Genomic DNA, 17,026 nt, shown 5'->3' on the forward strand with positions numbered 1-17,026 from the left:
GGCTCTTAGAAGTGTATTACCTGCATTAGGCTTTCTGTACAGGTTTGAAACTATCTCATTGTTCTCTCCTGTCAGCCTGACATCCAGGAATTCCACATTCCAGTGAATGTCAGTTTTTCCAGTGAATGTTCACACACTTTTTATATGTCTTATAAACTTAATTTTGTTTGCAGCAGGCGAAGTGAGATTTTCTGTTTCACCAGAAACCTATCCATAACCTTATGGTCCGCATTGTCCTTGTGTTTTGGAATGTGATACAATTTATTCCTCAATACATGTCAACACATGAACAATAACGGACCACAGGCCTGTCAAACAGAGAATGACATACCTAAGTAAGATCTAGCCCATTTTTTTGGTTTGGGTTTTCATTCCAATCTTTTTATTTTATTTTTATTTACTTATTTTATTTATTTTTTCAGTCTTAGTTTTTGAAAGAAACATTTATCTACCTTGTTTGCAGCGGATGGAGTGAGACTCTGTGCCTCACAGCACATTCCTCCATCATTCCACTGTTTTCATAACAGAAGCTCGCATGTCTCCTCTCCCCTTGTAATTCCGTTTATACGGCCTCTCCTTCTAGTTTCCTAGGCTTTGTTACCCGAGCTGTTTTTCCAGTTGTCACTTGAATTTATTACATCGTAACAGCCTAGAGTCCTGGCGGTTCTCTATACATCCATGCGTTTACTACCCACCCACCACTAGATATGTTATTTAAATTCTTATTGGACCCTGAAATCTGCAACCTTGAGTCTCAGACTGACATAATTTGATATTTAGGGCCCTCTATGCATCTGTTTATTTATTTATTTATTCATTTATTTACTTATTTGTTGGTGGTGACTAGGGATGAGCTTCGAGTTCGAGTCGAACTCATGTTCGACTCGAACATTGGCTGTTCGCAAGTTCACCGAACAGCGAACAATTTGGGGTGTTCGCGGCAAATTCGAATGCCGCGGAACACCCTTTAAAAGTCTATGGGAGAAATCAAAAGTGCTAATTTTAAAGGCTAATATGCAAGTTATTGTCATAAAAAGTGTTTGGGGACCTGGGTCCTGCCCCAGGGGACATGGATCAATGCAAAAAAAAGTTTTAAAAACGGCCGTTTTTTCAGGAGCAGTGATTTTAATAATGCTTAAAGTCAATCAATAAAAGTGTAATATCCCTTTAAATTTCGTACCTGGGGGGTGTCTATAGTGTGCCTGTAAAGGGGCGCATGTTTCCTGTGTTTAGAACAGTCTGACAGCAAAATGACATTTTGAAGGAAAAAACTCATTTAAAACTACTCGCGGCTATTGCATTGCCGACAATACACATAGAAGTTCATTGATAAAAACGGCATGGGAATTCCCCAAAGGGGAACCCCGAACCAAAATTAAAAAAAAAAAATGACGTGGGAGTCCCCCTAAATTCCATACCAGGCCCTTCAGGTCTGGTATGGATATTAAGGGGAACCCCGGCCAAAATTTAAAAAAAAAAATGACGTGGGGTTCCCCCTAAATTCCATACCAGACCCTTCAGGTCTGGTATGGATTTTAAGGGGAACCCCGCGCCAAAAAAAAAAAAAAAAAAACGGCGTGGGGTCCCCCCAAAAATCCATACCAGACCCTTATCCGAGCACGCAACCTGGCAGGCCGCAGGAAAAGAGGGGGGGACGAGAGTGCGGCCCCCCCTCCCTCCTGAACCGTACCAGGCCACATGCCCTCAACATTGGGAGGGTGCTTTGGGGTAGCCCCCCAAAACACCTTGTCCCCATGTTGATGAGGACAAGGGCCTCATCCCCACAACCCTGGCCGGTGGTTGTGGGGGTCTGCGGGCGGAGGGCTTATCGGAATCTGGAAGCCCCCTTTAACAAGGTGACCCCCAGATCCCGGCCCCCCCCCTGTGTGAAATGGTAAGGGGGTACATAAGTACCCCTACCATTTCACGAAAAAAGTGTCAAAAATGTTAAAAATGACAAGAGACAGTTTTTGACAATTCCTTTATTTAAATGCCTCTTCTTTCTTCTATCTTCCCTCATCTTCTGGTTCTTCTGGTTCTTCTGGCTCTTCTGGTTCTTCCTCCGGCGTTCTCGTCCAGCATCTCCTCCGCGGCGTCTTCTATCTTCTTCTCCTCGGGCCGCTCCGCACCCATGGCATGGGGGGGAGGCTCCCGCTCTTCTCTTCTTCTTTTCTTCTCTTCTTCTCTTCTTCTTTTCTTCTTTTCTTCTCCGGGCCGCTCCGCAATCCATGCTGGCATGGAGGGAGGCTCCCGCTGTGTGACGGCGCTCCTCGTCTGACAGTTCTTAAATAACGGGGGGGCGGGGCCACCCGGTGACCCCGCCCCCCTCTGACGCACGGTGACTTGACGGGACTTCCCTGTGACGTCACGGGGAATGCCACAGGGAAGTCCCGTCAAGTCACCGTGCGTCAGAGGGGGGCGGGGTCACCGGGTGGCCCCGCCCCCCCCGTTATTTAAGAACTGTCAGACGAGGAGCGCCGTCACACAGTGGGAGCCTCCCTCCATGCCAGCATGGATTGCGGAGCGGCCCGGAGAAGAAAATGAAGAAGAGAAGAAGAGAAGAAAAGAAGAAGAGAAGAAGAGAAGAGCGGGAGCCTCCCCCCCATGCCATGGGTGCGGAGCGGCCCGAGGAGAAGAAGACAGAAGACGCCGCGGAGGAGATGCTGGACGAGAACGCCGGAGGAAGAACCAGAAGAGCCAGAAGAACCAGAAGAACCAGAAGATGAAGGAAGATAGAAGAAAGAAGAAGCATTTAAATAAAGGAATTGTCAAAAACTGTCTCTTGTCATTTTTAACATTTTTGAAACTTTCTTCGTGAAATGGTAGGGGTACTTATGTACCCCCTTACCATTTCACACAGGGGGGGGGCCGGGATCTGGGGGTCACCTTGTTAAAGGGGGCTTCCAGATTCCGATAAGCCCCCCGCCCACAGACCCCCACAACCACCGGCCAGGGTTGTGGGGATGAGGCCCTTGTCCTCATCAACATGGGGACAAGGTGTTTTGGGGGGCTACCCCAAAGCACCCTCCCAATGTTGAGGGCATGTGGCCTGGTACGGTTCAGGAGGGAGGGGGGCCGCACTCTCATCCCCCCCTCTTTTCCTGCGGCCTGCCAGGTTGCGTGCTCGGATAAGGGTCTGGTATGGATTTTTGGGGGGACCCCACGCCGTTTTTTTTTTTGGCGCGGGGTTCCCCTTAAAATCCATACCAGACCTGAAGGGTCTGGTATGGAATTTAGGGGGAACCCCACGTCATTTTTTTTTTTTAATTTTGGCCGGGGTTCCCCTTAATATCCATACCAGACCTGAAGGGCCTGGTATGGAATTTAGGAGGACTCCCACGTCATTTTTTTTTTTTAATTTTGGTTCGGGGTTCCCCTTTGGGGAATTCCCATGCCGTTTTTATCAATGAACTTCTATGTGTATTGTCGGCAATGCAATAGCCGCGAGTAGTTTTAAATGAGTTTTTTCCTTCAAAATGTCATTTTGCTGTCAGACTGTTCTAAACACAGGAAACATGCGCCCCTTTACAGGCACACTATAGACACCCCCCAGGTACGAAATTTAAAGGGATATTACACTTTTATTGTTTGACTTTAAGCATTATTAAAATCACTGCTCCTGAAAAAACGTCCGTTTTTAAAACTTTTTTTTCCATTGATCCATGTCCCCTGGGGCAGGACCCAGGTCCCCAAACACTTTTTATGACAATAACTTTCATATAAGCCTTTAAAATTAGCACTTTTGATTATTCATGTTCGTGTCCCATAGACTTTAACGGTGTTCGCATGTTCGAACGAACTTTTTTCCTGTTCGCATGTTCTGGTGCGAACCGAACAGGGGGGTGTTCGGCTCATCCCTAGTGGTGACGAGTTTTAGCGCATGTCTGTGTTTACAACAATTTTCGTTATCTATACAGCATATTTTTATCATATATAATATTCTACAAAGCTTTCTATAGTATAATCCAGAGAGAGGGTTAATTCTCTCCTCCTTTTATATTTAGTAATGTTTCAAATATTTGGTTATAGTTTTTGATTTTTGTTTTGTTTTATTTTATTCTTTATACTTTTCATACACTACATGATATACCCCATATCCTTGTTTATGAGTGTATCGTTTTTGTTTCCAACTTTTTTTGACATTACTATTTATATGTGCACCTTAAGAGATTTTATTGCTTTGTCATACATGCTTTCGCAAGTGATTTATATCTATCTTTGAACAATTGTTGCTTCCCGATTTTTCGGTGTATACTGTAACAGATCTTATCATTATTACTATTATTTTTATCATCTTTATGATTTTTTCACGTGTTAACATTTGTATGGTTATAGACACTCCTTGTTAGTATCTTGTTCACTTTTTTCTATTTTTCTATTTTGGTTTTGGCCTATATGTGTCTTTCACCTTCACAAATGCACCTTATCCTTTGGAATCTCGAAGGTCAACTATGCAAAAGGTGTGTTTTTTTTTTATTTCAATTTCACACTGTGATTGGAGCATTCCATATCAACCTCCCTCTTTATATGCATTCAGTGGACATTCGATAATTCAGCTGAGTAAGCATCAGTCGATGTGAAATGCGTTAGCTATTCTTCTCTGTTTTATCCACCCCTGATGTAACTGTACTTTGGATTTTATTTACTTTCGTCAATAAAGATGCCTTTCTTCATTGAGTGTGGCTGTCCAGGATCCTTTTCCTTTTCCACATACTAGTGCAGAGCCAGCACCTAAGAGGTTGAGTAGGGCAGGAGCATCTATTCAGGTGTCCTGGGAGCGGCATCTCCTTTTGTAACAAGACTTGTTGTCGGAAATTCCGATCGTGTGTACACAATTCCGACGCACAAAATTCCACGCATGCTCTGAATCAAGCAGAAGGGCCACACTGGCTATTAAACTTCATTTTTCTCGTCTTGTTGTACATGTTGTACGTCACCGCATTCTTGACGTTCGAAATTTCCGACAACATTTGTGTGACTGTGTGTATGCAAGACAAGTTTGAGCCAACATCCTTTGGAAAAAAATTCATGGTTTTGTTGTCGGAATGTCCAATCGTGTATACGCACCACTAGAGTGAAAATAATAGTTCCTGAAGAAAGGTCATGCACCAAGGAGATCACATCATTCTACACAATATGGTACATTCACAAACACCATACAGAACATTCACTTATTCATAACAACTTGTCACCCTTATAATATCACTGCAAGTGCATAGCCCCAATTGTCTGATTCATTTTCAAATAACTTTAGAGACCTACCTGTGGAGTTTCACAGTCCTCTGAAAAGTGAAGCTTCATGCAACAACATTGAAGCTCTTGGAGAACCATAACATAACATTTAAGTATGTGTAGTATTTCAGCTGGTGCAGACTAGAACATTTATTGTGTCATGGATGACAGGCCTGTCAATATAGATAATGACCTGCAAAAATCCTCTTCCTTTCTTCATGTTGTATTTTTCCCAATTGCCTACAACAGCAGTGCTGTCTGCCAATTGTTTTGCCTGGCAGGGATATTTACTGGGCAACTACAGCCTGCCGTTCATCCTCATAAGAAAACATATCTAATCTCTATTATCCTCATACCACTATGATAATATTGTGTCACATTGCACTGCTTAAAACACAAACAGCCAATGCCTACCATGAATGACAACTTGCATTCCAGCATCAACTTTTATTCAGCTGTATCAGTAGCAGGATAACTGACCTACTGATACTTATTTTACTTTAGTAATGTTTTATTAGTTTATGCTTCCAAACAATGTTAAAAACTAACACGAAACTTTAACAGAGTGGACAGGAGTTGGTCAGAGATAGTGGACATGATACTGGTGGTGGTTAACACACTGTGATCATAGAGGTGGAGATTGTGACATCATTAACCACCTCAATACAGTGCACTTACACACCCTTCCTGCCCAGACCAATTTTCAGCTTTCAGTGCTCTCACGGTTTGAATGACAATTACTCAGTCATGCAACACTGTACCCATATGAAATTTGTGTCCTTTTTTTCACACAAATAGAGCTTTCTTTTGGTGGTATGTAATCACTAGTGGGTTTTTTATTTTTTGTGCTATAAATAAAAAAAGACCGTAAATTTAGTGAAAAAAATGCCTTTTTCATTGTTTCTGTCATAAAATTTTGCTAATTAGTAATTTTTCTTCATAAATTTTGGACAAAATTTACACTGCTACATATCTTTAGTAAAAATACCCCAAATTAGTGTATATTATTTGGTCTTTGTGAAAGTTATAGAGTCTACAAACTATGGTGCCAATCACTGAAAATTGATCATGTCTGATCAGGCCTTCAGTACATCAGGTGAATCTCATTTCTTGAGACACTAACAAGTCAGGAAAGTACAAATACCCCCCAAATGACCCCTTCTTAGAATGTAGACATTCCTAGGTATTAAGTAAGTAGCATGGTGAGTTTTTTAAGTTGTAATTTTTTCCCACAATTCTTTGCAAAATGAAGATATTTTTTTTACCAAATTTTCATATTATCAGGTTATTTCTCACACACAGCATATGCATACAACAAATTACACCCCAAAATACATTCTGCTACTCTTCCCGAGTATGGCGATACCACATGTGTGAGACTTTTACACAGCCTGGCCACATACAGAGGACCAACATTGAAGTAGCACCTTCAGGCGTTCTACGAGCATAAATGACACATCTCATTTCTCAACCACCTATTACACTTTTGAAGGCCCTGGAGCACCGACACAATGGAATTGCCCACAAAATGACCCCATTTTAGAAAGCAAACACCCCAACGTATAATCTATGAGGCATAATGAGTCTTTTGAACGGTTCATTTTTTTCCAGAAATTTTTGGAAAATGTGGAAAAAAAATGAAAACGCATTTTTTTTTTTACAAAAAGTTGTCAATTTATAAGATATTTCTAACACATAGCATGTATATAGCAAATATTACACCCCAAAATACATTCTGCTGCTCTTCCCAAGTATAGCGATACCACATGTGTGAGACTTTTACACAGCCTGGCCACATACAGAGGCCCAACATTGAAGTGGTACCTTCAGGCATTCTAGGAGCATAAATTGCACATGTCATTTCATTCCTACCTATCACACTTTTGAAGGTCCTTGAGCACCAGCCCAGTGGAATTACCCACAAAATGACCCTATTTTGGAAAGCAAACACCCCAACGTATATTCTATGAGGCATGGGCTGCAAATAGGTACTTGGGTACTCTGATGGGCTGCAGATAGGTACTTGGGTACTCTGATGGGCTGGAAACAGGTACTCGGGTAACTTGATAAGCTGCAGACAGGTACTCAATTACTCAAAAATGCTGGTGACAGGTACTTGGTTACTCTGATGGGCTGGTGACAGGTACTTGGGTACTCTGATGGGCTAGTGACAGGTACTTGGGTACTCTGATGGCCTGGTGACAGGTACTTGGGTACTCTGATGGCCTGGTGACAGGTATTTGCGTACTCTGATGGCCTAGTGACAGGTATTTGCGTACTCTGATGGCCTAGTGACAGGTACTCGGGTACTTTGATGGGCTGGTGACTGGTATTCGGGTACTCTGAAGGGCGGTGACAGGTACTCAGGTACTCTGTACTCATATAAACTGTGACGAGTACTCATATGGACTGTGACAGGTACTCAGGTACTCGGGTACTCATATGGACTGTGACAGGTACTCAGGTACTTGGACTGTGACAGGTACTCGGGTACTCTGATGGACTGTGACAGGTACTCGGGTACTCTGATGGACTGTGACAGGTACTCAGATGAACTGTGACAGGTACTTTGATGGGTGTTGACAGGTCCTCTTTATTGGGGGGGCAATCAGTGTGATTGGTGTACACTGTAAGTGGTAATGAGATGTTACTGCAATCTCCTTCTCACGCACGATCAGTGGGTGAGAAGGAGAACCCGATAGCATCTTGTTACCGCGGTTTGTTGACATTTAGTGATCGGCTGTGAAAGGATCACAGCCGATCACGTGGTAAACAGCCACTGGCCAATGGCTGTTTACCAGCATTGGTGACGAGCAGTGTTCCCGGGAACACGCTGCAGCCGACGTGCATGAGCAGCACGCTTGCGATCGCGCATGCACCTTGCAAAATGGGGCAGTACCACCTTCATCATGTCCAATCACATGGTAAACAGCCATGCCCAATGGCTGTTCAGCTCCCTCAGTGGTGAGCGGTGTCTCCATAACATGCCGCCACAGAAGGAACAGGGATGCGCGCACACGATCGCACGCATTCCCTGTTTAAATGGATGGACGTCATATGACGTCCGCCCAGAACGAGAGCAGTTAACAAAATACAAGGTGTTACAAGAATGGTGGCAGTGCTGAGCAAACAACTCCTTGTGGTTACTTTGAGAAAGTGAAGCCACACAGCACAGAACTCACAATATTGCTGCCATCACTGTAGTAGTGACGACTACTACAGTGATTGTCAGCTTCCACAGCAATCGCTCAGGTATTAGATATGCATACTTACTGTATGTAACTATCCAAGCTGTAACTATGCAGAGTTCAGGATAAACCATATGACACCTAAGTGCTCATTGCTGCCAAAAAAAATAAATAAACATGCAAGGGGATGGGGACTTAAAAGAATGAGTGCCTTGAGTCGATACATCTCTATTGGTCAGGGCTTAGAAGAATGACTAGGTATATGCAGCAATTTCAGCCCAGAAAACAAATGTCAAATTTGAGGCTACGCACCATTTTTCCCTACCCATATCTCCCAAGACTTAAGTGAACCCCCTTTCATGCCTGATATACCTTCATTTTATATCACAGAAACCACATAAGAGTCATCATTTTATTTAGTTTTCCTATTTCATTTTTACTATTGTAATTATATATTTTAATTTTAACATGTTTTTGACTTCCTAAAATAAAATAAAAATATTCATCTGACCTCTCAATGTTCTCATGGAGAATAACTCCATATTTTCTCCAGGATATGCGGGGTGGTGGGACTCCAGCAGCCTTGCACTCCAAATTGATAGGATTGTTGACAAAACTTGTAACTAAGCATGGTCCATCTTTTATTGTTGGAGGAACTGTTAACCAAAAGCAGTGTATTATTTCGGAGTTCCAGAAACTGAAACTAAAAATGGATATTATACTCAATAGTAAGTATTACCATATATATTAAGGATAAACTCCCTTGTAGTTTTTCCAGCAATGTTTCTAGCAATACAGATATAGTGTCCAGCATCTTCCACCTTTGCACTATTGATATGTACAAATTGACCATCAGATTCAATGCGTATTCTAACACTGGGCTAAAAAAAGTGGAGAAATATACACAAATGTATATAATGATTTAAATAAAGTAATTCATGAAGAAGACAAGTAAACAAGTCAAAGACACATGTCCAAACCAAGAACAATTATGTTTGAATTTGAAAACACAATGCAGATTGTGAGTAACTGCTACATTTGTATAATAAATACTGAACACTATCTGTATATCGTGTTTCATTGCATGTTATATGACTTTCAGATTCTTTGTGACAAATTATTAAATTATAATAAATAGGAGCTTGTTCATGAGGCCATTATGTCACTTATCTTGCCCCAGTTATGTTTTTGTATAAAAGGAAAGACAAAAGAGAGTTCCATGGTAGTATAAGAATACACTTATGAGAATGGTAGATCTTTTGAAAGCACCCGCTTTCCATACCAGGGATGGACAACAGAGTGTCTATATGTAATCTATTAATTTATTTATTTTATTTAATCCAGTCTCACTGGGGTCAGATATGTTTATCTGTAAGTATTAAGGCCTCGTTCACACTGGCATTGAGGCCCATAGACTGTAAATTGGCCATTTGTTTATGCTGTTGGAGCTGCCAGGTGCTGTGTGGTGGCAGCCCTTGTAGGTATATGGGGATACAGCAACACAGCCAATGTCCTCATGTGGTAGGGGTGTGTAGCCTTAAATGCATACTAAGATCAGGGCTGTTCACCCGCTCCAACATGCCTGTCACATTAGGACAACCAGCTGTGTCTGTACAACTGCTGTGTCCTGATAGACTTGCATAGGCTGCTTGCATGTGGCAAGGTCGGAAAACGGGTATCAGACCCGCTTGATTGAGGATCAGTGTTTCAATAGCGAATATTCATTCACTGTTGTAACACCTGGGTGGGCTTGTAGCGCAATTCTCTGCGCCATGAGCCCACTCTATTTTAAAGCCTATTAGAGCCTCTGGCTCTAATCAGGTGCTTCAAAAAACACCCCTGCCGCTGTAATTTATGGTCCCAGCATCCTGAAAGGGGCCAGACCCATGAATAGGGGGTGGCGGCCGTGGATAGAGGGGGCGTGCCTGGGTGCCCCTACACCCTGTCCCAGATCCTGTCTCTCCCTATTGGGAACCAAATGATGGAGGTATGGGACTGAATCTTTGAATAAATAAAGGAGTTGTAAAGGCAGAAGGTTTTTTTTTTCTTAATGCATTCTATGCATTAAGTTAAAAAATCTTCTGTGTGTAGCAGCCTCCTGAGCACCCCCTAATTAATTTCCTGAGCCCCATCTCTCTCCAGCGATGTCCACGAGTGTCTTAGCCATCCAGGAGTCTCTTCCTGATTGGCTGAGACACAGCAGCAGCGCTATTGGCTCCCACGGCTGTCAAAGTCAGTTAGCCAATAAGGGGAGAGGGGGGGCAGGCCCGGGGTGGGGCTCTGTGTCTGAATAGACACACGGAGCTGTGACTCAGCTCGGGTGCCTCCATAGCAAGCTGCTTGCTGTTGGGGCACTCAGCAGGAGGGAGGGGCCAGGAGAGCCGAAGAGGGACCCGAGAATAGGGGGATCTGGGCTGCTCTGTGCAAAACCAACTGCACAGAGGAGGTAAGAATAATATGTTTGTTATTTATTTTATTTTTTTAAACAAGAATTACAATCACTCTAAGAAAAATTAGAAATATAATTTTTTGCATTATTTAATCTGAAGTCAAATTGGAGACATTAACTTGATAAATAACACGATGCGTGGAAAACAATGTCTGTGAAAATCCTTGTTTTGATTGCACAAAAACAACAGAAATCTTATTTGTTGCATACACATTATTTTTTGCATAAATATGATAACTAAAAGTTTTTCATTTTGATATAAAAGTCATATGATTTTTTTTCAGCTGTTCTGTTTCTAGATATCCAAGCTATTTAATTAGTTATTTGAAGTCATACTGGTACCTAAGAGAACTGGTGATAATGATAATGGGGCAAAGTATTGGGGTGTAAAAAAAATGGTTAAAAAAAAGAAACAACACCTTGCTTTAGTCCCCGTTCACATCAGCGCGATTTGACATGCGATTTGACATGTCAAATTGCATGCCAAATCGCAGCCTATTGCCGGCAACGGCTCTGTCCCAATCGGTGCGACACTGACTTTGCGGCACTGCACCAATTTCCAAAAGTAGTTCCTGCACTTTTGGTTACTCTGGGTGTGATTTCAATAGACATCTGTGCATGAACCCACACCAATGTCTTTCAAATTGCCCCCGAACTCGCACTGAAATCGTGCGAGGTTCAGCTGAACTCACGCGATTTCAAACCTGCGCTCAGTGTGAACGTACTGTTAAAGTAATTAAACTTTTTTTTTTAAAGAATTACCTTCACGCAGTGTCCCAGTGATACAACAGTAACTGAAAAGTAAATCTCTCAAAAGCAGTGGAAATTCCCTCTTAAAAGCATATCACTGAAACACATGAAAGGTGTACCCGCTAATCTAGTTTTGGTGGCAATGCATAGTTTTGGATTTTCACTTATTTTTTAGTCCTTGTAACAATGATAAATACCCTCGGTGGGGACTCAAACAGCAGAAGAAACCTGCCACGTTTTTAACTCTTCCCTATTCTACAACATATCTAAAACATTGTATGTATTTTTAAATGCTTAATTTGAATTGCCCAGGTTTGTGGAAGGTAAACTTTAAACCTATGATATTTAAACAACTATATACTGTACCTAATATGCGACAAGCCAATATGATGATCCTTGATACCAGTTCTAAAATGGAAATCAATTCAAGAAACTAGATATGCTTCTAAATCTCCCTTGCTTTTGAAGCCAAATCTGAGTTTGGATCGCACACCAGAGGCTACTGACAAGTGGTGAGGAAGCGATGTGAGGCCTCCTCACTGGGGGAAGAGGGTTTTTTCTTTGCAAAACACTCTTTAGGCATGACACAGTGGGTTGCTGTGCTGTCCATTGTCCTCCAGAAGCAGAGGGAGAGATAGAGAGGAGCCAATGTTACTGGGGCATTCTACTTCCAGTGCAGTTGAGTTCCAGTTGTAATAGTACTCATTTCATTATTGTGCCTCAACTATGACCACCTGCAACTTTTACTCAAGTTAGGATTGTTATTTATACCTTGATATATAAAAAATCCAGGGAGCTGTTATGTAAAACTGTTATGTGTTAAACACTTGGAAGTGGGGAAACACTAAGATGAGCAACTGCAAGACCTCTGGACTTGTTCACGTCAGTTCCTTTGTGTTACAATAGGCAGCATTTCCTGACATAGTCACAATGCATAAACAAGACAATTTGCCTTATGCCCCATTTTTTTAGTTAAAAAAGTTCAGTTTAGTTTAAAAAAGTAGGGCATTTTTTATTTTGTGTGTAATGCTTTGCATTAAGTTAAATAAACTGTCAGGTTGTCAGTTTAAGAACGTTTAAAAAAAAAAGACATACTGTAATGACTTATAATGCCTTATACAATGCACCACAACAAAACACAAGTCAGTGTGCACTTTGTGCACCTTAACATGTGTCCACTGGTGTAAATGGGCCTGACAGTTGACCACTTATTCCAAACCTGAAGATTCAAACTTAGACAAAATAAGTTAAGCTAAAACTAGGGATGAATATAAAATTTTATTTTAAAAAATAAGGCTATGCAACCTGAAACTGAAAGTTCTGATTATTACATAAGGTGAGTTGTGACTGGTCCTCTTTAAAATAAATGGTAAGCAAACAATGAATACAGCATCACAGAAAACATGTTATTACGTATGCAAATGTGGCATTAATTACATCTAACAAATGCCCACGTATAAGATGTCTAATAGAAAGCTTTACCAACAATGGCTTATTATCCTTTAGCCACATGATTTCTGGTGGAGGCACAGCATCTGATTTACATTCCAGAGTAACTTGTTTATCCTTAAGTGAAGTTATATTATGGATGCCATTGATGCCTGCAATGTTAGGGGGCACTAGAGAAAAGAGACATGCACAATGAGACATTATTCATTTGTAAAATTGCCAGTTGTCTACTATATTGTAGATGTAGTCCCAGATTTACAATTATAACTACTGATAGGCGAATCAATCTTATCTCAGGATTTTGCGCAGTACATATATTTGCAAACATCTGGCTGATCACACAAAATACTCTCAGTTGCTGTTAAAGTATAACTAAATGTAAAACTTTTTTTTTTTTAATGTGATAGAGTAGCGTGGGATAAGAACACCTGTCAGATTTTTATTGCTGTGTTCCTGTTAGGGATTTGTCCTGAAACCATTATAAGGCTTCATGTACACTGGCAGCTTCCGACTGCAGTCGCAGGAAAATGCAATACGTTTTTCCACGATGTTGCCATTTTTGCGTTTTCCCGCTGTCAAAGCGTTCCTATCATGAACATGATTATTCCGCGTTCAAGAGAGGGAGGTTTAACCTCACCTAAAAGTAGCAGTTCCTAAACCCTGCTAAAAGCCTTTTTGTACGTGGACACATAGGCTTTTATGGAGATGAGTTTAGGAGCTTTGGCATAAAAAGACAAAAGCTCTCAAACTCACGTTTAGGAGCTGCCAGGAGTTGCCAATTTACATAAGACCCTACAGAAAAAGAAAATGGAATACAGATGTAAAAAAAAAAAAAAAAACTGTCCGGTATAATAACCCTCCAAAATGTTACATATATAGGGGCGCTACAATGTTGACTGTTGAAAGTATCCTGGCAGAGTTAGAGGGGTTTGTCCCAACCCTTCTAACTGCTATTTCTGCCAGGCAGCTTAGCCTGTGGAAAAAATAACAGATCAACTAACAGGAGAAATAGAAAATAAACTGTGATAGTAATTGGAGAATACTAGTGAAAGGATGTATGATATATGTATTTCTTTTTTTTGCCTAAAGTTTCTCTTTAAGGAAAATACACATTCTTCCAAAGATTGTGAGGTGTCACAGTTTGGTCAGGTAGAACAATGGGTTTGAAAACTGGAACAACTATGCCAAAAAAGGGTTGCAATAGTTCACTCACACAAAACATTGTTTTAACAATAAATTTGACAACACCTTGTTGTCACGTAACTGAAACAAATTACATCTGCCCCAGATTTCATGTCACCTGTCAAGTTCCTGCATAAGCAACATCTGCCTTGACACATTACATGAAACCACAAATATTGGATTAAATTGATTAAAGCGGTTGTCCAGTCTAAAGTTCAAAAATGTAAAGTCAGCAGCTACAAAAACTGTAGCTGCTGACTTTTAATAATAGGAAACTCACCTGCACCAGGATCCAGCGATGTTCTCACCTAGCCGGTTTCTTCACCGGGCTTCGGTCCCTGACGCTGGCATACTGTGGGCAGCCGGCAGCCGTTAATGGAGTAGGAGGGCAGGGGTGTTGGTGGCAAAGAAGAGGAGGAAATGGGGCAGACTTCAGGGGGGATGTTTCAAAACCTCCAGTGCTGTATGAGGGTAGGGTGAGACTGTTGAGGACAGTGTGGCCCTCAGTGACGCCAGGGACTCCTCTGATGCAGGTAGTTTGAATAGGGCCTTTAATGCTCAAATACCTTTGCAAAGACCCAAGGACATATTAGATCCTAGATACAAGGGGAGTAAAATGACTGATCTACTGCCACCATTACATAAGAAATGCAAAATGTAGCACTTGAGAAGATGCTCAATTAGAATCACTTTGCTGCATTTTCTGATGGTGGCAACATTTCCTTAGATGACCAATGTGCCTTCAATCCTCTGATCCTTGAAAAGAGGAGCAGCATTAGCTGTGTATGCCTCAGTGCCTCATTTTTTAAGCCAAAGTAGCCAAGCTCAGCTGCAGGCAGCACTAACAGGCAATGCCTGATCCACATGATTGCTGACTACATTAGGCCCAGGTCTAAAGCTGACACTCTCAGAAGTGAGAACCAGATGGTCTCTTGGGTGCCCTGTGCTTTCACGATATGCATTGGAAATTCTGGCTTATCCTACAGCTATTGTGCTGTCTGAGAGGGCCTTCAGCACAGCAGGAGGTTTTGTTGCCAAGCGGCTAATCTGCCTGTCCCCTGACAGTATGGTCCCGGATCACTTTCATTAAAATGAACCAGTCTTGGATTACCAATGAAAACAAAACCCCTGTTGTTAATACTACAGGCTAAGCTTTTATTTTTTATCTCCCCTCCCCCCAAAAAATACCTGTAATCATTACCTTTCCTGCTTGCTTTTATGTGTATATGGAGAGAGTACATGCCTCTAAATCATACATGGTGAACAACTGGTGAAAACAGCCCCTTCCTCCAGTTCTTGGCCTAGTTAGCCCTATAGTTACATATTCATAGACTCATTTAAATCCCCCTTCAGTCCTCTTTTGCCTTTTTACAGTGAGTCTTTCAACAAGAGGAGAAGAACAGGAGTCAGCAAAAATAAGAATAGGCTGCCTGCTCTTTCCCAGAGTGAAGCCTTAAAATTCCAAGCAGCCCTTTCCAACAGAAACTCCATTGTCTCCAATGGCAATGCCAGGTTTGTGCTGGAGATGAAGAAAAAAAATGTCCCCAAACTGCCCATACACCCGGAACCAAAGTTTGGAACTTCAACTTCTTCCATAGTAGCTGGAAAAAAAGCCTCTTTCCTCTAGTTCACAACCTGGATAGTCCCACATTAACAATTTTGCCACCATCTATGACAGTTTTTGGTTAAAAATTATTTACAGATTTACATAGTTACATTTTTTTTTTTTTTAATATTTCTTCCTCATAAGGTTGTTCCTGCACTGGTCAAGCAAACATAGGCTGGGATGGCAAGACTGCTGTTTATCAGTTTATTAGGTGGATGTGATAATAATAATGTGGGATAGGCATCCCTATAGACATGAGTTTTCAGGCAGAAGATAGCCAGACAGATTGGGGTAAGGGGATCCAGAGGATGGGAAAGGCTCTGGAGGAATCCAGGAGGTTACCGTGGGAGGATGTGACAAGGAACCCGAAGAGTAAGAGGTCTTGGGAGGAGTGAAAAGGATTATAAATTGTAAAAAACTCATGAAAACACTTTTAAAAATAAAAACCCTTTTTGATAAAGGCATCAGACCTAGATCAGAGAGGATTACCAAAAAACCCACTGCAGATATTTTGATAAAATGTGGTGCCAGTGGCCAATTTGTCCAGGACCAGAGGCACAAAGTCTAAGGAACTGCCTTGCATTTACCAGCCCATCTCTTAAAGCGGTGGTAAACTTTAGGAACAATAAAAAAAAAAATCCTCCTGCAAGGCAATATCATAATGTGCTAGTATGCACTGCATGCTAGCACATTATCAAAGACTTACCATAAAATGAAGCCCTCCAGTGGCACGCTGTCACTGCTGCAGAGGCTTCCACCTTCATCTGATCTTCCTTCCAGGCTTGCAGTCTCCGGCTGGCTACTGGATGAGCAGCGATGACATCACTCCCACGCATGTGCATGGGAATCTCAACTGTGGCAGACAGCTCAGAAAGAATGGCACAGGCATGTTGTTCCTTCAGAGCACATGCACCGGTAATGTCACCAGCTGCTGCTGGCTAAAATATCTCCTAAACGGTGCACATTCAGGAGATATTAATTTTACCTACAGGTAAGATTTATTATAAGCTTACCTGTAGCCTAAAATAAAAGCATATAGTTTACTACCACCTTGAAGAGTGATAAACTTTACTGCAGGACACTACCTGAGGAATGACAGCTGTGACCCCAGAATTTATGTAATAAATGTTGCGTCCAGGGGCATTAGTCACAGGTGAGATCAGGGAATTT

The 17,026-nt window shown here is 41.7% G+C and overlaps 1 protein-coding gene across 1 annotated transcript in view; it reads right to left on the minus strand.

Annotated features, from left to right (window-relative positions):
- Positions 1–17,026, minus strand: part of HMCN1 (hemicentin 1) — a 656,490-nt gene that overhangs the window by 214,214 nt on the left and 425,250 nt on the right. The window contains exons 71-73 of the mRNA XM_073592871.1: positions 13,102–13,238; positions 9,160–9,301; positions 8,932–9,076 (exon numbers count right to left, since the gene is read on the minus strand). Of these exons, the coding sequence (XP_073448972.1) occupies positions 8,932–9,076; positions 9,160–9,301; positions 13,102–13,238 (424 nt within the window). The remainder of the gene's footprint in view (positions 1–8,931; positions 9,077–9,159; positions 9,302–13,101; positions 13,239–17,026) is intronic.

The sequence above is a fragment of the Aquarana catesbeiana genome, linkage group LG07 (assembly GCF_042186555.1).
Source record: "Aquarana catesbeiana isolate 2022-GZ linkage group LG07, ASM4218655v1, whole genome shotgun sequence".
NCBI lineage: Eukaryota > Metazoa > Chordata > Amphibia > Anura > Ranidae > Aquarana > Aquarana catesbeiana.